Genomic DNA, 27,788 nt, shown 5'->3' on the forward strand with positions numbered 1-27,788 from the left:
TTTTTACCTCGGACTTTGTGAGGGATCCCACCTCTACCGCCTCAAGGACAGTGTCCTGGAGCTTCAGACTCTGGGTCGGGGAATACAACCGAGGAGGATGACCAGTACCTTGCCCAGGCGGCCTCACCTGCTATGCTGAACAGGGGCCTTGCAGGGGGATGGGAAGATTGGAAGGGATAGACAAGGAAGAGGGAAGTAAGCGGCCATGGAGAAGTGGGAGACCACGGAAAACCACTTCCAGGATGGCTGAGGTGGGAATCGAACCCGCCTCTACTCAGTTGACTTCCTGAGGCTGAGAGGACCCTTTTACAGCCCTCGTACCACTTTTAAAATTTCGTGGCAGAGCCGGGAATCGAACCCGGGCCTCCGGGGGTGGGAGCTAATCACACTAACCACTACACCACAGAGGCAGACTAACACAGGTTTTTGTTACGAAATTCAATTTTTTAACAAATTACATTTTTGTTTAGAATTAAGTACTAGGTTCTTTTAGAAAATTGCTTACATTTACATGATTTTAAAAACCACGCACATGGGTTGAGGGCACGATGAAGTTATTTTCCTCAGTACGAGGGCTGTAAATTAAGTAGTGGCAATATTGATAGAATGCAATAGTCAATGAACTGATGAGTACAATTGCATTACATTCCTTCAGTGTAGTCACCTGCAAAGTGTATTGCCTTTTGCCAAATTTCGGGAAGCCATTCGGGACTGTTGGGAAGGCATTCTCTGTTGATAACAGTGCCAGTGCCCTACTGCGCGGAATACAGACGCCTCTACGAATAATTCCCGTCCCAGACAGTTGATCGATGTTCTACGGAAATGAGACCCCTCATGATGTCAATCTGCTCTTGAGGAATGGACGGCCAAACTGTGCGGTGCAAATCCGCGGTCTCATTCTGCCCTGCACAAAACGCCTTGTCCCATTGTGCAACCGTCCTGTATGGTAATGCATTCTCGCCACCGGCTTCACGTAATCCTCAGTAACATTCTGACGTATTTCTGCTACGGGCAATCTCAATTTTAATCCATGAACGCCAGTCGCCTTTTGAAACATGCTTTAGAGCAGTGAAATTGACCCTCGTCATTTCAGTGCCACACAGCAACAACACTCCTCACTGGACTGGATGCCCGTCATATGCACACTACACATCGACAACAGCGCCACCTGACCGCTCCCATATCCTATTTGCGCATGCCCGATCTCCTGCGAGTGTCTGGACTACGTTGCCAATACTTTATTTACAGCCCTTGTAAAATAATAATCCAACAGACAGCTGCCCCTATTAGGGAATCTAATCAATCGGCCTCCTAATCAATTTACACAGAACAATAATAATGACTAAGAAATAATGTTAGGTTTTGGTCCACCCAATCAATACACATCACTTTACAAGTGAACTACTTAATTAAAAATCATATTATATATATATATATATTACATATTAAATATATTTATATCTATCTATAATAATAAAAGAAGTGTTTGTCTGTCTGTGAGTGATACCCAGCAAAATCTACAGCACGCAGAGATCTGAAATTTTGAACATAGGTAGATGGAAGGGGGTCCGAATGCACCTCAAAGCCGGAATTTTCATTTTCGCTTTCATTGGTGACTTATGAACGAAAAACCATCGGAAAATGTGTATTGGGATATGACAATACAATGTGCTGTCACCAAGATTATATACATAGAGTCACTGTCGCTAGGCATCATACATAAGGCAGGTAGAGAACACAATTCAAGGAGCCATTTTACGTCCATGGCGTAGGAAGCCGTTTTTGGTCTTATATGGTGTGAGGGCATATGACGCTGTTGATGGTGATTCGTCCGTCGGATGGGGACGTAAAGTCTTGAGCTATTCGAGAGGAGTGGGCTATGTGGCAGTGCTGGGTTTTATCCTCTTCATTCTTACTATCATATATCATGTCATTCATTTCATCTCATTAACTCATCTGATTATGTTGATGTCGTTGAAAAATATCCGGTCGTGAAAACTCGCTACGAAAATTCATCTCACTTCATACCCAAACTGCATAGAGAAAGGGGACAAGGGTTGAACATGTATACATTTAGAGGAAACATATAGGACACAAGATAGACGATAAGAATAAACAAGGAATAATACATATGTCAGTCAAGGTGCCATTTTAAGTCCATGGAATAGGAAGCCATTTTCCTTCGGTCCATAATGTCTGTCTGTCTGTCTGTCTGTCTGTCTGTCTGTCTATCTGTGTGCCTGTGTGCGATGCCCAGCCAAATCTACGGCAAACAAAGATCTGAAATGTTTGTCATAGGTGGGCACAGGTTTTTACCTAAGACATATGGCTGTGTCTAAGAGCAATTCTTGCACCAAGACATGAAGCTGTCAACGTCATCAATAAGCAACACTCACAAGAATTATCCAGTTACCATGTTTTCTTTCAAGTAACTCACTCTCATAGAGAAAACATAGGCTATAGTAAAGAAGATTAGATTGTAATAAACACGCACAGATCTGAAATTTTTAACATTCGTGGCCACAGCATTTCACCGATTATGCATGGCTATGTCAAAGAGCAATTCTTGCTCCAAGAAGTGAAGCTGTCAACGTCATCAACAAGCAACTTTTACAAGAATTACCCGATGTTCTACAAAGTTACAAGTCTATCGACTACCGATTATGCTTCTCTGCGGTTCTGGAAATTGTCAATCAAACTTTAACAGCCTTTGAAAATTGGAAAATGGTTTGTCTGGTTTTATGTGATTTGAGTAAAGCGTTTGACTGTATAGATCATGACATTTTGTTGGGAAAACTTCATATTATGGCATAAATAGTCCCACTTTGGATGTAATTAAGATGTATTTAAGTAACAGATGCCAGTTTGTTGCAATTAGAAATAGAGATTCTACATTGAAAGATGTTATGACAGGCGTTCCACAAGGATCTGTACTTGGCTCATTTCTCTTTAATGTTGCTGTTAATGACCTACAACAAAATGTTATCTCGCAATCAGTTGTATCATAGGCAGATAACACAACACTAATCAACATGCATCAGAACATATTAAATCTGCAAGAGATGTCACAAGAAGCTCTTAGGACTGCAGTGAAATGGTTTTCATGTCTGTAAAAAGGTATCACGGGTCTCATATCTTATGTGGAAATTGAGGGAATTAGTAACAGCAGACTATTTGAGAATGGCATATTTTGGACTTTTGCAGTCCCATATTTCATATGGGCTGCTATTGTGGGGACATTCATCTTATGTCCATAATGTATTGCTAATACAGAAGAAGCTTGTTCGTGTAATGTGTAAAGCTGGTTCTTCTGAGCACTGCCGTCCCCTTTTTTTCAGGCTTAAAATATTAACAGTTATAAATCTATATATTTTTACCTCATTATTGTATGTTAAAAACCATCTGAATGAATTTACCATCAGGAAAAACATCCATCAACACAATACTCGTAATAAGGGTAATATTGATGTCCCAAGACATAGACTTGTGAAAACAGGTAACTCACATAAAGTAAATAGTATAATATTTTTTAATAAATTACCATTCTCTGCACAGGATGTGTCCATCAGTAATTTTAAAAGAAAACTGTATAACTGGATGTTGGAAAATCCATTTTATGACGTAAAGGAATTCTTAGAAATGAAAACTGTTAATGTTGACTTTTAATAACTGTATATAGATAATAGAAATAATACTGTAGTATTGGATGAAAAAACCTATTTCATGTAAATGATCAATGGTGAATAAATATTATTCTTCTTATTCTTAAGAATAAGAATCCTGCCCCCTGCAATGAACACAACTCTGAAACTGATGACTAATATTATTGAAGCCATTCTGATGATTGGGCATGCCATGAGCGAAGTAATATTTGTTTCTCGGATTCGAATAATTTCTTCGGATATACAGTTTAAGTTTTTTTTCTATTTGCTTTACATTGCTCTGATACAGATAGGTCTTGTGGCGACGATGGGACAGGAAAGGCCTAGGAATGGGAAGGAAGCGCCTGTGGACTTAATTAAGGTACAGCCCCAGCATTTGCCTGGTGTGAAAATGGGAAACCACGGAAAACCTTCTTCAGGGCTGCCGACAGTGGGGTTCGAACCCACCGCACTTAAGCGACTGCAGCTATCGAGCTTGGTCAGTTTAAGTTTAGGTGTCTGCAGTTCCCCGTTTGTTTCAGTTTCACATTGAACATCAACAAGGCAACAAGTTGTAGGACTCCATCTTCGAAAAGGCTGCTTCTCCCATTGTCAACTGTATGTGGTTTGTTCAAGAGTTGGAAAGGCAAACACACTATGCTGTATATCTTAGCTCCATTTAGAAGGACACAAATATATTTCAATCGGAAGTTCTATAAGGAAAAAAGTATTTTATTATATAAAACAGTTGAATTAATAAATGCGGGAAAAGCCGCGGATTCATGCTAGTATATATATATATTAATTAATATATATTAAAAATATTTAATTAAATAGTTCACTTGTAAAGTGATGTGTATTGATTGGGTGGACCAAAACCTAACATTGTTTCTTAGTTTTAACTGACCCCAGCTTGGCAGGTTCGATCCTGGCTTAGTTCGGTGGTATTTGAAGGTGCTCAGATACGTCAGTTTCGTGTTGGTAGAATTACTTGGCACATAAAAGAACTCCTGCGGGACTAAATTTTGGCATCTCCTAAAACCGAAAAGTAGTTAGTGGGAGTTGAGCCAGTAACATTATTATTATTAATAATTATGACAATGGTTTGTTTTTGTGCTATGTTTTATTGCTATTTTGCTAGCAAGCAGGTTATATGGTTATATCTGGTATTGTAATAATAATAATAATAATAATAATAATAATAATAATAATAATAATAATAATAATAATAATACAGTTTAGTAAAGCAGGATACTCACATTTCCCATTCTTCTGGTGGGAAAATATGTCTATCATGTTTTTTTTATTTTAGTCTCGTTTTTCTGCGATGTACTCCTCAAGCAGAGATAGTACAGCTAGCATTTTAAGAAGTCTGCCCTGAAGAATTAAACTGCATAGGAATGTCTTAATTTGTTTCAGGGTACTGAAGCATCATTTTTGCTTCAGCGGCAGCCACCAGAATTAAGTTTCAATTGCTCGAAATGTTGCTGAATGAGTCCATTTGTGTGTTCAGGTTTGTCCGTGTCTCCTCTTTTTGTTGTTCTCTCTTTTGACCCTAACCTGCCATTGTGTGCATCCTACTATGTATTCCTATCTTTCTATAAATATATGACTTACTTTTCACTTGAAACTATGAGAGTGAAGTGCAGGAACAGCTCATTGTATGGGAGGAAGATGTGGCATCTTATGGAATGAAGTTCTCGGTACAAAAGAGTGATGTGCTGGTAATGGCACGAAACAAGAACCAAGCATATAATGGCATGACATTAGGAGGGGAGCAGTTAAAAAGAGCTGGAAGCTTTAAATACCTGGGAAGTGTAACTGAAGAAAATGGAGGAAACATTTATGGAAATCAATGAAAAAGGAAGGTGTGCAAATGGATTCTTTAAGAGTATGGGAGGATTGATATAGAACAGGAATGTACCTATTTGCTTTATATCGCACCGACACAGATAGGTCTTATGGCGATGATGCAGGAATGTACCATAGATGTGTAAAAGAATTATCTGTAAGACATATTTTGTGCTAGTTTTGACGTATGGATCAGAAATGTGGGTGATGAAGGAGAGGGATAAAAGTAGAATACAAGCAGTGTTTAACGAGAATGGACAGAGTAAGAAGTGAGAGAGTTCGGGAGATGGCAACTGAGGTATCCCTACAGGAAAAGATAGAAAAATCAAGGTTGTAGTGGTATGGACATGTTAAGAAAATAGGAGAAGAGAGGATACCAAGAAAGATGTTAGAAATGGTGTTGAAGCGAAGGAGACCTAGAGGAAGACCAAGAGACAGATGGCTGAATGATGTAAAGAAGAGCATTGAGGCAAGAAGAGCGAACTGGGCAAGACTGAGAGAAGTGGTCGATGGACAGAAAACAATGGAGAGATTTATGTTCTAAGCAGATACAGCCTGTGATTGGAAACTGCTCCAGATGATGACGATGATGATTGTACCGGGCGGTACACCTCCACACCGTTTATTTAAAAGTTGCGCCAGTTGAAACTCCTCTTCTGGAGGAAGTCTGAACTTTATCTACGGTCTTAATTTCCAAATTTCTCAGAAGATGTCACTACCTGGAAAATTTTGAGTTTGTGAACTGTGTCATTTTCGACGTACTTTTGTCTTGCTTGTATTAAGAAGTGTGAACTTTCTCTTCTAGAGGACACTACTGAAGATCAACAATAGTGCACCCTAGTGTGGAGTCAAAGAACTATTTTGGTGGAGAAAATTTAATTTCAGGAGTTTGTTCTTTGTTAAATTTCTTTCTGTCATTATTTAAGTTGGCAATATTTACCCCTTTCTTCCCCTTGTTTTGAATGTATCCAATCACGAATTTTTTCAATTAATTTCTGACCAATCTGGTGTATCTTTCCCCAACTTGAATCTGTTGCGGGGTCCTACCCAATAAAATCTTTGTGGGAGGGTGTTTTCTTTCCCCTAACGCCTAGAACTTTCTGCGAGAGTATTTAAACTGCTGATTTTAGGGTCTCCGGGCCACTTCTGTTCCATCTTTCAGTGTATTAAGTACATAGCAGGAGGCGGGAAGCGCCTCTTTCCTCGGCAGCGGTCAACAATAAGGTAATGGCCGATTAATAAATTTTTTCTTTGCCAGCTCAGCAGTTTAACTTTCGGGGCAGGTTCTAAGCGTTCCCCTATGTAACCTTTTCCTATAATGTAACTTCTCTTTTCTTCTATTCTCTTGTAAAGCGACATACTGGGATAGAGAGTGTTAACCCTCTCGAGCTCCCACTCACATTGTTTGAGGTGAACTTATTTTTCGCAACCTATTCTTCAGTAATGTAAGTTAGTAGTTTCTTAAGTCACCTCTGTAGTATGGGATTAGCCCTTGCATCAGTGGCCTTAGAGCCAAAATAGGTCTTAAAGACAAAGTGTATTAGGAGTGCAAGTTCGCCTCCTCTCAAATTGTGATTTTAGAGGTCATGTATTAACTTTCTTGTCATTTAACAGACCTCAGTAGATTGGGTATTTTGCCCCTGTGTATATGTCCTTTGAGGACGGCTTAAAGGTGGAGTTCGGAGTGGCCTATGATAGGCTTGTATTTTAAGGGGAAGTTGCCCTTTTTGAAAATTGTGTTTCTGCCTCAAGGAGGCTTTTGGATGTAATTGGAAGCCGGTGTTTCTGGCATGTTTGGGGGTTTTCGGCCCCTTTGTTGTATGGTGTTCATTGTAAGGTTGGGCTCATGGCTCAAGAATTATGTTTCTGACTTTTTGAAGCCCCAAATGGGGTACCTATGTAAATGTAATTGTCAATCGTGTTTCGGCTACTAAGTACCCGTTCTATTTGTTGTTACATAATTTTGAAAAGAAAATATAACCTTGTTAAATTTTAAAATTAATTTCACTTTAGTAGCTTGAGACCCCTTCACCACCCAGCACCTTCTTTCATGCATAACTACCACCAAAACACGGTAACAATGATGATGATATGTTTCATTCATATTATGATGCAGACATTTTCAGTGACTAATAACTCCAAGATTGCAGGTTCAAATCCGGTGGAGGTTGTCGAATTTTTGAAGGGTAGAACAAAATTCTGTTTGGCACTTCATGTCATATGATGTCGGCATGTAAAAGAACTTTGGCAACACATTCAGTTTTTACGTGGCAAAATGGGTTAAAACTCAGTCATAGATCCCTGTTAGCTGGTAGAATAAAACAGAATATCAATATTGACATGCAGGCAGCTTAGATTGTGTCAGAGCAAATTGTCTGCTCATGGTAGCCAAGGGGATGCAATTGTTATTATTCATTTTATTTTTAGTGATAATAGTACAATTGAAGTTAAGCAATGATTTACAGCAAACTCTCGATTATCCAGGTTAATGTGGAGCCGAAATTGCACGGATAATCCTAACCACACGTATTCTTACCAGAAACTGCCCATTTACTGTATTTACAAAACATGCTACATATCACTGCATTACTTACAAGTAACTCACTGGAATCTTATTTACAAAATTCCAGTTATAAACACACTGTATTTTGTCTCTTGCTTTCTGTCCACTGTTGGGAAATAATCTTCTAATGTTTTGCAATAAAAATGTGATGCAGGTTAACATTCATTGTCAAAAATTCATTTTAGAGGCTACTATTGAGACCTGTTGGCAGCAGCTACGGAAGTACAAAGTTCAATCAACAGTTCATACCTCCTGGTGATGTTTAAGAGTATGCTTTCACACAATCAACACAGAGCAAGAATTTTGAAGGGAACCGTTCCACAAAAAAACTTGAATCTTTATCTCTTACTTTCGGTTTTAGGGGCGTTGGAAATTATGTACATTGAGCTCATAGGGAAATGGTTTGGGAAAAATATACACAGGAAATTGGCAGTGGACATGTTATGAGGTTAGAGTCGTGGAATTTACTTGGAGATAAAATGGGAAGCAACGGAAAATATTTCAGGAATGACCGATGGTGGAATGGTGTCCGTATCATCTGCCAGTAGTACAACGTGAATCACATACACAATAGTGCATTCTAAACAAAAACATTTGTTTTATTTATAACAGAATACAGTACTTCAGGCTTTGTTTTTTATTTTTTACAAATTGCCGAACTACTTCTTCTTCTTAATCCGTTTACCTTCCAGGGTTGGTTTTGCCTTGGATTCAGCAACGGATCCCACCTCTACCACCTCAAGGGCAGTGTCCTGGAGCGTGAGACTTTGGGTCGGGGGGTATAAACTGGAGAGGAGAACCAGTACCTCGCCCAGGCGGCCTCACTTGTTATGCTGAACCGGGGCCTTGAAGGGGAATGGGAAGATTGGAAGGGATAAACAAGGAAGGAATTGGCTGTGGCCTTAAGTTATGTACCATCCCGGCATTTGCCTGAAGGAGAAGTGGGAAACCATGGTAAACCGCTTCGAGGATGGCTCAGGTGGGAATTGAACCTGGGCCTCTGGGGGTGGAAGCTAATCATACTAACCACTACACACAGAGGGGGAACAAATTGCCGAACTACGTAGGGATAATCTGCAAACTGGATTGTCCTCTCCCAGATAATTGGGAGTTTGCTGTATTTTGAATATTTAGTAAATTGTTGATATTTTAAAGTTATTTTACTTTCATTATCACAGGTCGAGACATGGAGCCTGGGAAGGAAGGAGGGTCATGGCTAGCCCTTTCTACGAGAGGACGCCTTGCTACTCTACTGAACGTCATGACGCTGGCGGAACACCCGCCAGAACTTCTGGGTCGAGGAAGTCTGGTCTCCGGCTTTGTCAAAGGCAACCAGTTTGGTCACCCTTATCTGTCGAGTATTGCAGCAGACAGCAGCAAGTACCGGCCTTTCAATTTCCTCACTGTTCAGATAAGGTAATGATTGTTTCGCTAAGGGGCTGTTGGTGGGGAAAAAGCGGTAGGATAGTCTCTGTGCTGGCACATTTCTTACCAGGGTGAGACTCAGCAAAGGAAAAAGGGAAGGGTTCCTATCATACTTCTAAAAAATTAATTTCTCAGGACTGGATTTCATTCTCCTGAGAGGACTTTTCCTATGACCTCACGGACACAATGCACGAAGTAGAAGCCGAGCTTCCTTCATTAGTCCGACAACACGAATAAGTAACATCTCAACGGCCTAAGGGGTAAGTGATACTAATATTTACTTATCTTTACTACCTAGCTCATTTCTTTTAGCCTCCCATAAGTCCAACCCCTTGTCCACGTCGTGGGAGATGGGCAACGGCATGAAATAAGGGATTGCCTGCAGGGGTGATGTACAGCGGGGACTGTGTGTACCCCATGACCACTACGGTAGCTGTGAAGGCCCTACAGGAACCCTGAAAAGTGACGGCTAACGGGGCTCTGGTGAAGTTCTCAATGGCAGATGCAGCTAAAAAGAGACTTTCGGAACGGCAAATCTGGCATATGAGGCAATCCTCTTCCCATAGGGTTTAAAGAAACAAGGGGAACCATTGCCTTGTGGTGAAGAGGGATCTTCAAAGGCTAAGGGAGACAACCCCTACAGAAAACAGCAGGCTTGTAGGCTTAAGTGGCAGTCCCACCACCAAGCTCGGGTTGCTGTGGGCTAATAACTCGCACAGCCTTAAATATGAACTATTAAAGAAACTGAAGTGAAATACAACCGGATGGCTAATAAGTTGACGACTTTTGGAATGAAACGGAAAACAAGAATAGGTTTTTGGAATGTCAGAACCCTGAGAGAGAGAGCGAGCAGTAAATTGAAGCAAGTGGCTAAGGTGATGGAGGAATACAGACTGGATATCCTTGGATTAAGCGAAGTACGGTGGCCAGACTTCGGAGAAATACAGACTCTTAATAGGTGCACATTCCTGTATTCTGGGCAAATGGGGGAAGATGCAGAACATAAAGAAGGTGTAGGATTGCTATTGAATGAAACTGCAAAGAGGAGCCTCCTTGATTGGAAACCCATCTCAGAAAGACTGATGACAGCTCGATTCAAGACCCACGTTCGCAATATGACTGTGATCCAGTGTTATGCTCCCACAGAAATATCAGAGATTGAAAAAAAGGAAGAATTCTACTGCCAGCTAAATGAGACTATTAAGAGAATGGGAAAGAGGGATATTATTATTGTGATGGGGGATTTAAATGCAAAGGTTGGTTCTAACAATGAGCGGCTGGAAGAAATTATGGGAGTGCATGGAGTTGGTGACTGTAACGAAAATGGGGAGCTTTTCATTGATTTCTGTGCTAGCCATGATTTGGTAGTGGGTGGCACTTTATGCCCTCATAAACGATGCCATAAGATTACATGGGTGTCGCCAGATCAGGTTACAGAAAACCAGATAGACCACATCACCATAAGTAGAAAGTTTAGAAGATCATTGACTAATGTTAGAAATAAAAGAGGGGCAGATATTGGAAGTGATTATCACCTGGTAGTTGCAGAGTTTAGAATGAACATTTTTGGCAAGTGGAAGGCAATTTGAAAGGCAAAACAAGAAATTTGATTCAGGTAATTTGCAAGATGAAAGTAAAAGGAAAGAATTCCAGATAGAATTAAGAAACTGCTTTGAAGCTCGTGCTGTTGAACCAGAACTTATGACGGATGTTGAATTATCATGGAAGAAAGTAAAGGACACATATTTAAAAGTTAGTGAGAAGGTGCTTGGATTTCATAATTATCTCAAGAAGGAATGGATGTCTGATGATACTTGGAAAAAAATAGAGGCTAGAAAGCTAGTTAAGGCAAAGATAAATATGTGTAAAACAAAACAACAGAAAGCTGCAGCACAAAAAGATTATGTGGTAGCTGATAAGAGTGTGAAGAAAAGCGTAAGAAAAGATCATATACAGTGGGTAGATGAACAAGCATGAATGGCAGAAGAGGCATCAGCAAGGGGAGATGCTAAGGAATTGTATAGTATCACAAAGAAACTATCAAGGAGAGGATTTATCAGGAATAAACCCATTAAAAACAAGAGAGGTGAACTACTGACCACCTGGGAAGAACAGCTACAGAGATGGAAGGAACATTTCTCAGAGTTGCTCAATAGAGATATAGAACAGAATGGTAACCAGCAAATGGAACCAGTAGATAGTGACCCAAGAATAAATTTACATCCTCCAACCTGTTCAGAAATAGAGGAGGCTTTGAAACAGATAAGAACTGGAAAAGCACCCGGTATGGATAATATCGCGCCAGAAGTACTTAAAGCAGATATTGATTTGGAATGAAGGAAAGCTACCAACTGAATGGAAGAAAGGCCTGATTGTTAAGATACCAAAGAAAGGTGATATTACTAAGTGTGATAACTCGAGGGGAATTACATTGTTGTCGGTACCAAGTAAGGTGCTTTCAAGGATCATTTTAGAGTGGGTGAGGATGTAGTGGAATTAGACCTTAGAAGGGAACAGGCTGGTTTCGTAAACACTGTAGCTGTGTCGATCTCATAAACACTCTGAGAATCATCTTGGAACAAAGTACAGAATGGCAGAACACCCTCTACTTGACTTTCATTGATTTTGAGAAGGTCTTCGACTCTGTGAATAGAAGAGTTATGTGGTAAACACTTGCAGAATATGGTATACCACAAAAGATTCTAAATATTATAAAGGATATGTACAAGGGTAATGAATGTCAGGTTCTGCATATGGGAGATCTTACTGAACCAATAGATGTGGCCTCAGGAGTTCGACAGGGCTGTATTCTTTCTCCGACGCTTTTCCTACTTGTGTTGGATAGTGTGCTGAGGAGAGTGTATCGAGGTCAGAAAAGGGGGATCTAGTGGGGCTTACAAGATAGGTTAGAAGACCTTGTTTTTGCAGATGACATCTGCTTACTGGCTCAACAGTTCAGAGATATGGAAGAGAAAATTAAGCGGTTGAAGGAGGAGGCAGAGGATGCTGGACTTAAAATAAATATTAATAAGACCAAGGAGATGAATGTCAATTCCAAGATTGATGATAAATTGTGTATAGACGATAAAGAGATAGAACAAGTAGACTCCTTCATATATCTTGGGAGTATGGTTACTACAACTGGAGGAGCAGAAGAAGACATTAAGAGTCGTATCAGGAAAGCGAATGGTGCTTTTGTTCAGTTGTATCCTATATGGAGAAACAAGAACATTTCTAGAAAAACTAAGCTACGACTTTTTAACCCAAATGTTAAGTCCGTTCTGCTTTACAGCTGTGAAACGTGGACAGTTACCCAGAAGACGACTAAACAACTACAAGTCTTCGTGAATCGCTGTCTAAGAGGTTTCATCAACAGAAGATGACCGGCTGTTATTTCAAATGAAGATCTATGGGGAGAAACTAATCAGCAGTCAATTGAAATGCAGATAAGGGAGAGAAAATGGCATTGGATAGGACATACTTTAAGGAAGCCCGTTGGAGCCATTAAAAAGACAGCATTCGACTGGAACCCCCAAGGCGCTAGAAAGCGCAGACGTCCGAAGAAGACCTGGAAAAAGACGATCGAAGAGGAATGTCTAACAGTGGGCTTGGAACGAAGTGAAGAGGTTAGCCAACAATAGGAACAGATGGAAGTGTTTCATGGAAGCCCTATGCTCCAGGAGGAGCAACAGGAAATAAGTCAAGTCAAGTAAGTCATTTCTTTTAAACATTAATTTAATAATAAATATTCTCAATTACAATCTATCTACATATGCTCGGCATCCACACCATCCACCACAAAGTAGAGTCCCCTCTGATCAACATTCCAGCATGCACCAACACCATCATGCTGGTCTACTTACAACTTCACTTCACTGATAAGATTAATGAAGACTTATTTTGAGCCAAGATACTCCAATCAAGTTGTTAATCTACTTTACCATTTGATCCCATCGCTATGGACTACGCCGAATGTTAAATCATAATTTACTTTTACTAGGCTAACGTCACAAGGCAAAGTTTTTCAACCTGTATTTTCTTTTTAATTTTACGACATTACCTCCGAATAAGGTCTAAATGAACCATTCTCATATTGCCTGAATGCTTTTCCTAACTTTCTGAAAAATGTAATACTGTATATTAGAAACTCAAATTTAGGCAACTGCTACTAACCCTATATCAAGTTCCCTTGACACAACCATTATCAACAACTAATGGCTGTTATTGTTATCATTCACAATCCACCAGAAGTGTTTATTTGACCTTCCTTTTCAACTGCATCTACTTTAAGCTTGTAAACAATTTAAGACACTCCAATCAAATTTTACGCCAAAGTTAAATCGCCAGTTGTCCTGCCCCGCAGTGTAGGGGGCAACGCGTCCGCCTGTCACGCGGCGGCCCCGGGTTCAATTCCCGGCCGGGTTCAGGGGTTTTTAATTGTAAATGATTAGTATCCTTGGCCTGGGGACTGCATGTTTGTGTCGTCCTTAATGTTCCTTTCCTCACATTCAACACTTTACACTTCCGACATTTCCAAATACACGCAGGTTCAAAACATATGGTGCAAAGTAGGAGCAAAAGATCTTCTTAGGTCGACGCCCCGGATGAATAGCATTAAAAAAACTTTTAAAAAACCCGCCAATTACTTATTGCAAGCCAAAATTCTCGAACCTAAGACTTCATTCAGATAGTTTTTCCAATTATTACGACTTTACTTCTGAATAAGGTCTCATTTAACATTCTCTCAAATTGCTGGAATATTTTTTCTAACATTCCAAACAATGTAATATTTAAATTTTCAAATCAGACCACTGATACTAAGCACTGCATATGTACCTTTGTCACAACCAGCAATCAACAGCCAGCGGCTGATATTGTTGTTATACACATTAATACTGAATATTGTATTCTTTTCCTTAGACTGCTCCTTGTAAAAATTTTAATACAGTATTAGATCTTAGTAATTATACCTCAATTTTAAATCAGGTGCCTGATTTAACCTTGAGGAGGTACAGTGACTGATGATGCCTTTTTAGTAATTATATTTCCTAACATTCCTTATTGTATAAAATTTTAATGTATTGAATAGGTGGTTAAATAATAAATTAAATAGCACCCTACAAGTAAAGTGGTATGTTCCGAGCTGTCAGTGGAGAGATGGCGTGGAATTACATTAGTAGACGAATAAGTTTAAGTTTGATTTTAAAAGTAGGAAAGATCACAATATGAAGATAAAGCTGGAATTCAAGAGGACAAATTGGGACAAATATTCATTTATAGGATTGGGAGTTAGGGATTGGAATAACTTACCAAGAGAGATGTTCAATAAATTTCCAATTTCTATGCAATCATTTAAGAAAAGGCCAGGAAAACAACAGATAGGGAATCTGCCACCTGGGCAACTGCCCTGAATGCAGATGAGTGGTGATTGATTGATTGGTTGGTTAAGAACCCTGTTGACCATCGATGAAATGTAAATCCTGTTGTGAAGTAAAGGGAGGGGGAAATAGGCGAGATAAGGGAATGGAAAAAAGAAGCAGTTATCTAATTTTAAGGCCGGGTGCTTCCCTAGAACTGAGCACCACCTGATGTCCAACTTGAGAATCTCTAAGGGTATAATAATTATAATTTCGTGTGGCTATTTCTAGCTGGGTGCAGCTCTTGTAAGGCAGACCCTCCGATGGGGGTGGGCGGCATCTGCCATGTGTAGGTAACTGCATGTTATTGTGGTGGAGGATAGTGTCGTGTGGTGTGGGAGTTGCAGGGATGTTGTGGACAGCACAAACACCCAGGCCCCGAGCTACTGGAATTAACCAATGAAGGTTCAAATCCCCGAGCCAGCCGGGAATCGAAGCCGGGACCCTCTGAACCGAAGGCCAGTGCGCTGACCATTCAGCCAACGAGTCGGACATCTCTAAGGGTGAAAGAGTACGAAGATGAGGATTAAATGCCGAAGGACTTGAACTGTGAAACATCCCCAGCAGGTTGTTATATTTATGGCACCTTTCCTTCTTCTCTATCCAACCACCATTGTTCCTCCTTAACTGTGTTCCAATCCAGGTTTCTTCTAATACTATTTGTGTTCTTTTAACCACCTTAGTCTGGGTCTCCCTCCTCCTATCTGGGGTTCCGTCTTCAGCTTTGGCATTCTTCCCTTTTCCAGCCTCTTAACATGTCTGAACCATTTATGATTATCTCTCTCCATTTTGTCAACGAAAAGCTTTTCCACGCCAATTTCTTTTCCTGACGTCCTCATACAGTCCTATCATACTACTTAAAAATTTAATTTCTTTGGCCTGGATTTTATTCCCCTCTCTGTTTGTCAGTGTCCAGGTTTCCACTGCATTGGACAGTAGTACATCTTGTAAATGACCTCTTTACACTTCATTGGTACTTCCTTACTTTACACCAGATTTCCCACACTCTGATAAAAAACATTTCCCTGTTGAATACTTTTACTCATCCATACCTGCCAACCTTTACAGTTTTCCTGTAAAATTTACGGAAAGGCCGTGTGTTCTACAGAAGAACTATAATATTTTATGATTTTACATACCAAGATGTTCTTTGTAAAATTTCCGCCAGAACAAGCTTCCGCAGGCTGCCGATACGGGCTGTGTGACAGCGAATATTCGATACATCGGTGTGATTTATATTCATCCGATCGTTACAGTCTTTGATTGTGTCCTGAATCCTAGTTGTTCTGTATTGATTAGTTTGTGTTGAAAAAGACTGACTCTTGAATAACCGTTCGCTTGTTCTTTTGATGCATTGATTTGTTTGATAACCTTTATAGTCATGTATAAAAAAATAGTCCTTTTGTTCTTCACTATGAATTACAAAGCATAGGCCGTATTGTGGTTATGGAATTACATGTGAATTATGTTTGTAACTTAATTTGCTTCATATTTATTGGCACTTGTTGCAAATCTGAGGTTATGGAGTTGTGGAGTAATGTGAATTGTGTTCATTGCTTAATTGTCTGGCTCCATAGCTAAATGGTTAGCGTGCTGGCCTTTGGTCACAGGAGTCCCGGGTTCGATTCCCGGCAGGGTCGGGAATTTTAAGCATAATTGGTTAATTCCCCTGGCACGGGGACTGGGTGTATGTGTCTTCTTCGTCATCATTTCATCCCGATCACGATGCGCAGGTCGCCTACGGAAGTCAAATCAAAAGATCTGCACCTGGCGAGCCGAAGTCCTCGGACACATCCCGGCACTAAAAGCCATACGCCATTTCATTGCTTAATTTGTCTTATGATTGTATTGTTGAACTGATACATCATTGGAAAGTTGGCAGGTATGCTGACCTCTATGTCCAGCCCTGCATCCTGGATCAGTTCGCTTCCCAACTACTTGAAGCTCTCCACAATTTCAAGGTTTGGTCCCTTTATTTTTATAATCAACTTCACTTCCCTTTCTCCTTTAGTCAACACCTGTGTCAACTGTGAAACAATCATATTTGATTTGATAGAACTAGGTGTGAATGGGGATAGGATTTTGCAGATGTTGGGGTCGCTACGTGTGTGTGTGTGTGTGTGTGTGTGTGTGTGTGTGTGTGGGTGTGTGGGTGTGTGTGTGTGTGTGGGTGTGTGTGTGTGTGTGTGTGTTTTTTGTTTTTTTTTTTAAGCCAATGTAGAAAGCTGGGCAGAGTCTGCACTGAAGCTGGTAGATGATGTTGCTGTCAAGTTGCTGCTCTCCATCTGGTTCCTCTGTGCATATACCAGGTGGGCAATATAAAACTGGGCCGGGAAATATTTATAAGACTGATACGGAATTGACTCTTGTCAATGAACAGAAGAACTGCCCATCACAGGAACTGCATCGATCGGTTGCTGTCCCATGTCTGTGTGTGCGCATCTCCTGAGTACGTCACTGTGTTGTTATATGTGAGTGAGAGGAGCAGACGTGTTTAGCAACCAGTTGAATGCAACACAAAGTGATGCTCACGATAAAAGCGCATGTTCACTGTCGAGTGTTATACGAAGCACCATACGCGGAAAACCTGTGCAGAACTGTTTGCGCAAGAGTGTTTTCGCAAAACTTCTAGCAAAGTCTTCAATGTAAAACTTGGGGGCAAAATGACGTGAAACGGGCGGGCTCTATAGCAAATAAAATCCATAACTATCCGAGAAGAGATTGAACACCAGAAAACATTGTTCGAGTGAAGGAAAATCTGGAACGAGGTCTGACATAATCTCAATGCCGTTTATTTGTGCAAGTGGGAATTAAAAGATCACCGAGTCAAAACATTAAGAAGGACCTGCATCTGTATCCTTACAAATTTACTGTTGCGCATGCATCGAGGCGAACCTTTGCACGTAATGATTTCCCATGGTTTCTGAGTGAAGTGGAGTCAGGACTTTTCGATCCTGTTTTTAATTTCTTCAGCATCTTTCAGTAGTGAAATGGCGTATGACTTTTAGTGCCGGGAGTGTCCGAGGACAAGTTCAGCTCGCCAGATGCGGGTCTTTTGATTTGACGTCCGTTGGTGACCTGCGCGTCGAGATGAGGATGAAATGATGATGAAGACGACACATACACCCAGTCCCCGTGCCAGGGTAATTAACCAATTATGGTTAAAATTCCCGACCCTGCTGAGAATCAAACCCAGGACCCGTGTGACCAAAGGCCAGCACACTAACCATTTAGCCATGGAGCCGGACAGCATCTTTCAGTGATTTTCTTTAACAAGGGTCAGTCCTATTGTAAATATTTTCTAGGCCAGTTTTATTTGGCCACCCTGTACTTTGCTCTTGTCAGCCTTCTTACCCGAGCGTCTATGTGTGTTATGCATCACAAAACTATTGAATAAATGACTCTATTTCAGCTCACAGAACATTGACGTATGGGGATACTGCAACAGTGGGAAAGACCCCAAGCCTGTTCCAATCACAAGCGAATACTTTGGCATCGGGAACAGCCTCCTGGAGAAGCCGTTTGTTAAAGTGAATGCTGGTGTGAAGAGACTGAAGACGATCGTGGAACAGTACGGGAAGGTTGAACAGAAGAAAGAGCTGACTGACCAGCTGCTTAGTCTGCTTAAATGCAGGAAATGGTGAGATCCTTATGCTATGTCAAAGATATGTGTGAGTGAGAGAGAAAGAGAGAGTGTGTTTTAAATACAGCACACTTGCACAGACCTCATATGGGATCCCTAATATGTAGGGACCTGAAAAATTAGCATCTCTTTGTTTCAAAATTAGCATCTATTTACAAAGTTAAAATAATCGCATGGTATTATTAATTTTAACGATTCCAAGTTTATGAAGTGCAATTATTGTCCTTAGTTCACACACAATACAAATTCATTGTTCAAACGAAAGCATTGTTAGTACTTCAGCATTGCTTTTTTTTCAAATTGCACCATCTGTCTGTAACCACTGTGTTGTAATGAGACAACACACGCTCACTATCTACATTGTACGTTGGGGTCCACAACAACTCAAGACAGTATTTAGCAAATATGTTGAACTGTAGTTAATGCAAGCATGACATCGCATTTTTCACTTTCTTTCATCTGGATTTGAATTGCATGTTTCAGAGAACAGTAACCAGACCAGATATTGTTTCGTGAGAGATCTGTTACTCCAAACAATTTCTCAAGCTCATCTAATTTATCAGTGTTATTCAAAATTATATTTTTTGGATACAAATCTTGAGAAATTGACACAAGATGCTTATGGTTGGGGTCTTTATATTTCAATGTGGCTAGCGTGCACTGTGAAGAATGAGCAGCTTTGACGAATGTGTCTCTACATGCAGCCTGCTGTAGAGGAGTGAGCTTAATCAAAGCATCATTAGTTGCTGCAGAAAATTCCCCTCACAAATGAAGGTAAAACTGACATCAAGGTTATGCAGTTTGGGATAGAGGAGATGAGAGGTAGGATACAGGGACCCTTCAAGTTCAGTAAGGTGGTCAACCAATCCAGCTGTATGATCTGTGACAAAAACCAGTTGGATGTGAAGCCTATTCACTTCTCGGTCACTCAGATCAGTCAGGTACTTAATACCACAGTTGATGTCTTTCATGTCAGACATCTTGAAAAATGTAACAACATCAGTCAAGTAAGCACTCAAATAGAAGACAGCCTGAAACCAGCTATTCCATCAGGGGTGCAGGAAAAAGCTTTGCTTCCTTTGAAGCACCATACTTTGATGTTAAGAATTGTAAATAATTATATTTTCGCTTTCTTGTGTTCAAAAATGCAGACTTTACCATCGCAACCACATGATTTAAATCTATCATCACTGCGACCCAACTATTATCAACCAAGCTGATCTTATGTGCCCAGCACTGTACATGCATTAAATGATCCCCTATGACCACACTTAATGTTTCATAACACCGGGCCATGTACGGGGCTCTGCCACTAACAAACACTTTAATTGCATCACATGGTACACTATAACTGCGCAGAGCTTCTAAAACAGCATGAGAGCAGTTTGTAGCATTTCCTGCATCAAGATAGTTCTCAGAAACAACGTGCAGCTCTCTTTTCGATCCGGCTGGGACTTGGAATATGATAATAAAAACACAATGGCCCATTCTATCTGTAGTTTCATGTTGATGTTCTTCCCCACTAGAGCCTCTGCTGTTCTTTTCTGGTGGTCAGATGCAACTTCTAAAAAGGAAAAAAGACGTCAAATTATAACAAAATAATTGAAAATTACTGGATCAATTGGGTACGGTAAGATAGTTCGATATGGAAATCACACTCAAATTAGGTATCCTTCAATTTTGCGCGTGGTTTCGATGTCGTAATACCTAAACTGTACCCGATCAATGAAATCGAAACTTACCCGGTAAATATACTTCACATAGAGTTCTCACACATGACAGCTTTTCATTTGAAAACTCAGTAATCCATGCTCTTAGCTTTCCAGCTTTTCCAGAAGTGTATTTGCTTTGGCAAATACTTCAACTATGCGTTTCGAGAAGTTATCTCTGGAAATTTTTCGTCATTTACAACTATCTAACTGTGTAAGCACAGAAGATTGCTTTCTTTGAGACGTACTAGCAGCAGGGTTGAACTTTCATTATCGCTTCGCTTACCCACGTGTTTTTCAGATTTAACATGTTTCACAATGCTATCTATTTTTTCCCACCCAACTCGGCAATTACAATACTTGCAAAACACTGTCGCTGAATCTGTGGCATATCACCATCCTTTGCATATTGCTGAGCACTTGCATGTGCAGTTTTTGTCGTGCGCCCCATAACCTAAACGATCACTCGACTTTCTACTCTTCACTAGTTTCAGTTTTGAACAGCAGGCAAACAACGCTGCGTCTATCTCGTTATTTCCGTGACACTCGATTTACATTTTGATAATAATCGATACAGATCTTATTCCCCTTGCTATTCCCATAGTAAATATTGATTAAAGTCAGCAAGCAGCAATCGATCGGCTACTTTTCTTCATCAGTCGGAACGGTCAAAAGATTTATGCATCACATTTTGAGTATTTCTGACGATTTTGCTGAAATGTGTTGTTTTTGCCAGTAAAATAGCACCTTTTCGCAGAATTCACACCAAAATCGCATATTAATACAAATTTCGCATTTTGGGTCACAATTTGCATTTTGTCGCACTTCTATTTATGCGTAATAATTATTTTATTCCACATTAGAATTACCGTAGGCTTGGATTCAGTACAAGATTAAAAAATTTGCATTTATCGCAAATGCTATTTTTTTCAGGTCCCTACTATTATTATTATTATTATTATTATTATTATTATTATTATTATTATTGAATATCCAAAGCAGTTTGGAACCCTATTTTACATAGTATACTAGGGTTGTAGTTAAAATACATATTCAGTTTTACAATGAAAAAGAATTCATGTATCTAATCAACAGAAAATGAAGTGGATGAAATTAATAAAATATTTGTAACAGCACGGCTTCTTAAACAAATGATACAGGGGTTTTGATAATGCATTGTTGCAGTAATTCAAATGAGAGTTCAAGTCATGCCTTCTTCTTTCAAATGCAGCACATTCAAACAATAGGTGATCCACTGTTTGTGAGGATCCGCAAACACACACATAGCCATCGAGTCGATTAATTCTGAATTAATGAAAATAGTAACCAAATTTGCCATGACCAGTCAAAAATTGAGTAATTTCAAAGCTTGGCACCAACATGTTACTTTGTAGGCGGTTGAAAACCTCAGGGAAGAATATTTCTCTGGTAACTTGGCCTCTAGTGGAAGAAGTCCAAATGTTGTTCCATTGATGGATTACGTGCTTCTTTATGATTTTTTTAGCGTAGCTAGGTGACGTTTTGTCATAAGAAATTTCCAAATTAGATGTAGCCGCTGCTTTCGCCAGTAGATCAGCTTTCTCGTTTCCAGATATTCCACAATGACCATGAATCCAGTCAAAACAGATGTGCGGACTTTGTTGAGCTGTGGTTCTAATAGCTACAGCTATTGGATTCAGATTATATTTATTATTTATCGCATTCAGCGCAGCTTGCGAATCACTTAACCTTTACCACTCGTCTGTCGGGTGAGGCCCGACATTACGATATTCCTGTTCCGGTCGCATGTCGGGCGAGACCCGACATGACATTGTATCGCCCACCGCTCGTCTGCCGTCTCTTAGCCGACAAAATACACGGTGATATACTGTACTGCTATCTTTTGGTTCAGCGTGGAACTCTGTAGAATCCAGATACTATTTGACAACCAGTCAAAAATCTATTATTTAGATGGCAGTGTAGCCGTCAGCTGTCCACTCACGCACACCGAAGCTCGAGCGATAGTAAACAAACATGGTCGCCATGTGCTCTTCTCGTCTTATATATGTTGTATATGTCAGGCAACACACAAAACCACAGTATTTTCACACCTCTGCTCCTAATGAATATATCTAATAGCATTTCACGATGCCTAAAAGTGAACTGACGATGGTCGGTTTGTGTACCGTAACCCAACATGTACCTGATGCTCACGGCTGGCACAATTATAAATCAAGAGATCCATATTTCAAAAAATCGCCGTTTACAGTGGTTTCAGCCTGCAAACTACCGCGAGGTATGAAACCGGAAACTGAATAGAGGTTTTCAATAGCTTTTTAGTGATAATTTGTACACTAAATTATTAACGAAACCAATCGGTATGCGATAACGGTAATAATAATAATAATAAAAATGCAAAATAATTCGTCTTAAATTCCACATATTGCTTTAATTTGCTCCAGTATAGCTTGCTGTAAACGTGTACAGCCTAACTACATCACTTAAAAGCAAGTGCTATCTCCAAAATCGTGAAAGAATAATACAGGTCAAATAAGATAAAAATGTACATTTAAAATACGAGTAGTAGAGACAACACAGAGAACTTTAATTTGAGGGGTAGGGTTAATAACAAAGATTTCTTATTGTTAGATTTGCACCATTCAATCGCAGACTTGATCACCCAAAGTTCAGCCTGGAAAATAGAGCATGTGGAAGAGAGTTTGTACTGGGATGAGAACACCTCAGAATCGTTTTCAAGAACAACAAAGGCACATCCAACTCTGTCCTGTTCATCTGTACTTGGTATGCGAGATCCATTTGTGTAAATAAAGCAGTCAGTGACCGGGTCAGGGATAGAATGAATGAAACTCCCATCTTGCGGCGAGGTTAGGAATTGTGGTGGCTGCCGAGGCCTGTCGCACTCCTTTGGGGCAATGATTAATGACTGACAGATGAAATGAAATGATAATGGAGTGTTGCTGGAATGGAAGATGACAGGGAAAACTGGAGTTCCCGGAGAAAAACCTGTCCCGCCTCTGCTTTGTCTAGCACAAATCTCACATGGAGTGACCGGGATTTGAACCACGGAAGCCAGCGGTGAGAGGCCGACGCGCTGCCCCCATTTTGTACATCCTCTTGTCTTTCTCTTCTATTCCGTTCTGTAGTGGCTCTTCTTTTACTGTATCTCTAGCATTCTCATTTTATCTGTTCTTTTCACTCCTAACCTGTTTCTCAGAAATTTCATTTCACTTGTTTCCTAGTCATAGCTCTTTGCCTCATTACCCAAGTTTCTGGTGCATACGTCAGAATTTGTATATAGTACGTGCTGTATACCACTCTTTTGCTTCTCTGAGGGACATCCTTGCTCCAAACCAGGTTTCTGACACTTTTCAGAAACACTCCTGCTTGTCTTCCATGTTCAATTATTTCCTAATAATTTCTTTGACTTTCCTCTACGATACTTGAAACTAAGCTGTTCCCCTCCAAGCCCTACCATACTCTGAAAAATTTCATTTTACTGGCCTGGATTTTATTCTCCCATCTTTATGTCTGTGTTCAGGTCATTCAGTCATGCAATAATATTGTTAAGGACAGAGTACGTATGTGAATTCTGATGTGATGCTTCCTGTTTCAGCCACTTCCCAGACACAGCCATGGAGGAGCGTGCTCCTCATATGTCTCTTGAAGGGCTCAAGCCATTCACTTCAGTGTTTGTGGAAGTGCTCAATCGAGGCTACGGTACCAGGTAAATAAAACCTCAACGTCTTAGGCTAGTAATGATTCATAATTTGACTGTTTGCACTTGTGTAAAAGTGAATAAATAGCAGTCTCAGGTTTCATCCATGATGTTATGTCCAATCGATAAGGTTCACTTTAAATATAGGTCGTGATATTAACTATCAAAAAGGACGAGAACAATCTCCATTCTTGAAAGAGATAGACTCTCTCCTTGTCAATATCAGTCTTCATATATTCATGTCTTCTCACACTTATATTGCCCTTTTGGGGTTCTTTTCTCTTACTTTGTTTCTCATGTGGTCTTTTACAACCTGTATTCATCTTACTGTTTCTGTCTCTTTCTTTTTCCTGTGTTGATCAGGCTTTCTTCTTATCCCACGCTTCTAACTTCAAGGATTAATTGCACCTTTACAATATTTAAAATTATTTTATTCCTTTTCATAGCAGCATCATGTTTCATTTTTGTCTCTGTAGGAGACATCAGCCAAAGAGCAAAAATATTAAAGATACACATGAATTTCTAAAAATCTCTAAAAGTACTTTTTAAATGACATGTCTAATCTTCTTGAGTCATTGAATGCCACAGTTAAAGATTTACACTTCAACATCAAAGAAGTAACCCAAATGGCAACTTAAATTAAATTTCACAAGCCCTCAATATTATTTTTTGAGGAGATCATTAATACAATTTTTGTAAAAACTACTACAACAAATATGCGTAGCCTTTCCCCTCAATCCTTTCATGTTGCCTCCGCTTACAAGCTTGCTACTCCTAGCAGACAATCAGCTGTCCGTAGTCCAACAAAAGACCACACACAGGTTGGCAGAACCAAAGAGATACAGGCGAGGAAGTAAGTACTCAGATACTTGTAATATTTATTGTCACTCACAAACTTTATTCTTTTCAGATCTTTTCTAATTTTCTTTTTCCCCCTTTTAGACTTCTCTTACTCCATTGAACACTCATAGCCACTAATTAGACCAAACCACAATAATTTCAGAGATGTTCCACTTGAATTAAGCCTAACTTCAAAACTTAGTATTAGAACATCACTTAAGTGTTGGACTTTCATTCGGTATTTTTGACTGAGTATTTACGGAGTCTATGATCCAAAGGAGAATGTAACCAATTTTATACCTTGTATCGTTTTAACTTTATGAAGCTGAAGATATGCTATCTTAGGACCTTGAGAAGTTGGACGGTTATTTCACAAAGTGGCTATCGACACCTAGCCCTCTAAAGACAGAAGTAGCTACGTTTCACCTCAGTAACAGGAATGTAAACTACCAACCGACAATCAGGTTCAGAAATCATACAATGCGGTGTAATGGTACCCGTAAAAGCCTCAGTGAAACTCTAGATAGATCCTTAACATACCGCCATCACCTTCAGAAACTGGCAGCTAAACTGAAACGTCGTAACAACCTTCTGGGTAGACTAGCTGGAACATCATGGGCTGCAGATGCGAATTCACTGCGAACAACTGCTTTAGCACTAGTACATTCTTCAGCTGAAAACTGTTCTGCTGTATGGCTGAATAGTTCCTATACTCGTCTGGTCAATGCCCAGCTGCACCACACAATGAAAATCATATCTGGTACCCTGTACTCCACTCCTGTACAGTGGTTACCCGTACTGAGCCACATTCAACCTCCTCACATCAGACGACAAAAATGCCCTTAATTACACGTAATAAACTTCATATTGGAGCCCGTATTGTCAAAGTATCAACTTGTGAAAATTTGGATTGTATAATTCCACCTTTACAATACTGCAAGTGTCTTTATTGAAAAGACTACATTAAATTACATTCATGATACATGTTTCGTCCTCCTATGGGACATCTTCAGTCACAAATACAACACATTAAAAATAAGGCGAGGACACGTTGAATTGAGTAGATAAAAAGTCTTAGTATCATGTGACGCGGCGTGGTGGCGTCTTGTCAATCATCAATATTAAAAATAGTGAGGCGTGAACACGATGTGAAACATGAAGTCCAATAAAATCATAAGTTAAAAATGTTGTTCAAAACGTCGAATTGTCAAATGTAAAACACAGTAAGTGGCTGTGCGAATAAAATTATGTGGCTATTATACAAAAATATTGTTGAGGTGATGCCACATTACAACAGCTTTCTTGATCAGGAGGTGGAGTTATACTGGTGATACAAGTTGAAACTGATAGTGTGTTGACAATAGGGGCCTAAAAAGAAAAAATATATGAATGAAACTAAAGAAATAAAATTCAATTGAAATGTGAACTAAGTGCCCATCCAATCACTCACCTCCTTGCCCGTCCTACATCGACCACTCCACCTCAAGTGCTAAAGCTAACTGAGTGACGTCCTTGAAGGTCGTTGAGGACTGACCGTGAGGGGAGGTTGAGGGGAGTTTGATGTAAGGGGAGAGGCGTGAGGTGAAGCATTACTCACGCGCCTTCGTGAAAAGAATTTCTTGATTAACTCCTCGACAAGTATATTAATGTCCTCCGATATCTCATTAAGATTATAAATCGGGTTGCATTTTTGATCAATATTTATAAAAATGTTCTCTAAAATATTCAATAGATTACCTTTCTTACATAAATGGAGAATTTGAAGGTCTTGTTGTATGCCCGTGAATGAATGATTAGTATCGTCCATATGAGAACCGAATGCTGAGAATCTGCCGTACTTTGACGCATTAACATGTTCACCGTACCTTATATTAAAATTGCGGCCTGTTTGCCCGATATAACTGGCGGAACACTGCTGGCACTTTAATTTGTAAACACCTGATTTCTGAAATTTGCTACTGCCGCTGTTAATAGTGTGTTGATTGAAGAAAAGATGAGCGTTGTTATTGGTTGTTTTAAAAGAAACTTTCATATTAAGTTTCTTGAAAACATTCGTGATTTCGTATATTTTATTGTGACTATAGGTAAAAAGGGCGTAACTATCTTCTTTCTTTTTGGTATCCTTAGTTAATGTGGAAAATGATTTTTTCTCAATTTTGCTAATAATTTTATCCACAAATTGCCTGTTGAACCCGTTTCTTTTTGCTATAAAATAAATAGTATTCAACTCATTTTTACGATCTGCTTCTGACATGGGTATATTATAAGCTCTATAAATCATACTGTAAAAGGAAGCCCTCTTATGTGCTGCAGGGTGTACGGAATTTTGTCTAATTACGTTTGCTGTTTGAGTGGGTTTCCTGAATATTTTAAACCTAAGATTATTAGAGTCGTTAATAATTGTTATATCAAGAAAATTTAATGCTTTATTATTTTCACTTTCACTTTCAAAAGTAAATTTAATCTGCGAATCCATATTGTTTAATTGTCCTAATACCTCCTGTCCATTAGTAATGCTATGATCTATTATAGCAAACGTATCATCCACGTATCTCAACCAGCTTATTATACCTTTAATGTTGTTAATTTTGCTCTTTTCAAGAAAATCCATATAAATTTCCGCCATAATTCCCGAAGCTGGGGCTCCCATAGGAAGACCTTCCTGTTTATATATTTGGCCGTTGAAAGTAAAGTAATTATTAGCGACGACGAACTCCAAAATATTAATGAAATCGGCTATCTCTTGCCTACTCAAATTACTATATTTAAGTAGATTATTCTTTACAAGAGTTATTGTTTTTGATACTGGAATATTCGAGAACATATTTTTGACGTCAAATGAATACATCTTATAGTTTGATTGCATGTTTAAATCTTTAATACGATCGCAAAATTCTTTGGAATTCTTAATAGACCTATTACCCTCAAATTTATAATGTTTTTTTAGAAAATTATGTATAAATCTAGACGTCTTATATATAGGG

General features: G+C 39.5%; 1 protein-coding gene across 5 annotated transcripts in view; it reads left to right on the forward strand.

Moving 5' to 3' along the window:
* Positions 1-27,788, forward strand: part of Tango2 (transport and golgi organization 2) — a 52,927-nt gene that overhangs the window by 13,154 nt on the left and 11,985 nt on the right. For all 5 annotated transcript variants that reach the window (XM_067158950.2, XM_067158945.2, XM_067158947.2 and 2 more), the window contains 3 exons: positions 9,234-9,471; positions 18,310-18,537; positions 23,863-23,973. In XM_067158950.2, coding sequence (XP_067015051.2) covers positions 9,234-9,471; positions 18,310-18,537; positions 23,863-23,973 — 577 coding nt within the window. The remainder of the gene's footprint in view (positions 1-9,233; positions 9,472-18,309; positions 18,538-23,862; positions 23,974-27,788) is intronic.

This window comes from Anabrus simplex, chromosome X (genome assembly GCF_040414725.1).
Source record: "Anabrus simplex isolate iqAnaSimp1 chromosome X, ASM4041472v1, whole genome shotgun sequence".
Taxonomy (NCBI): domain Eukaryota; kingdom Metazoa; phylum Arthropoda; class Insecta; order Orthoptera; family Tettigoniidae; genus Anabrus; species Anabrus simplex.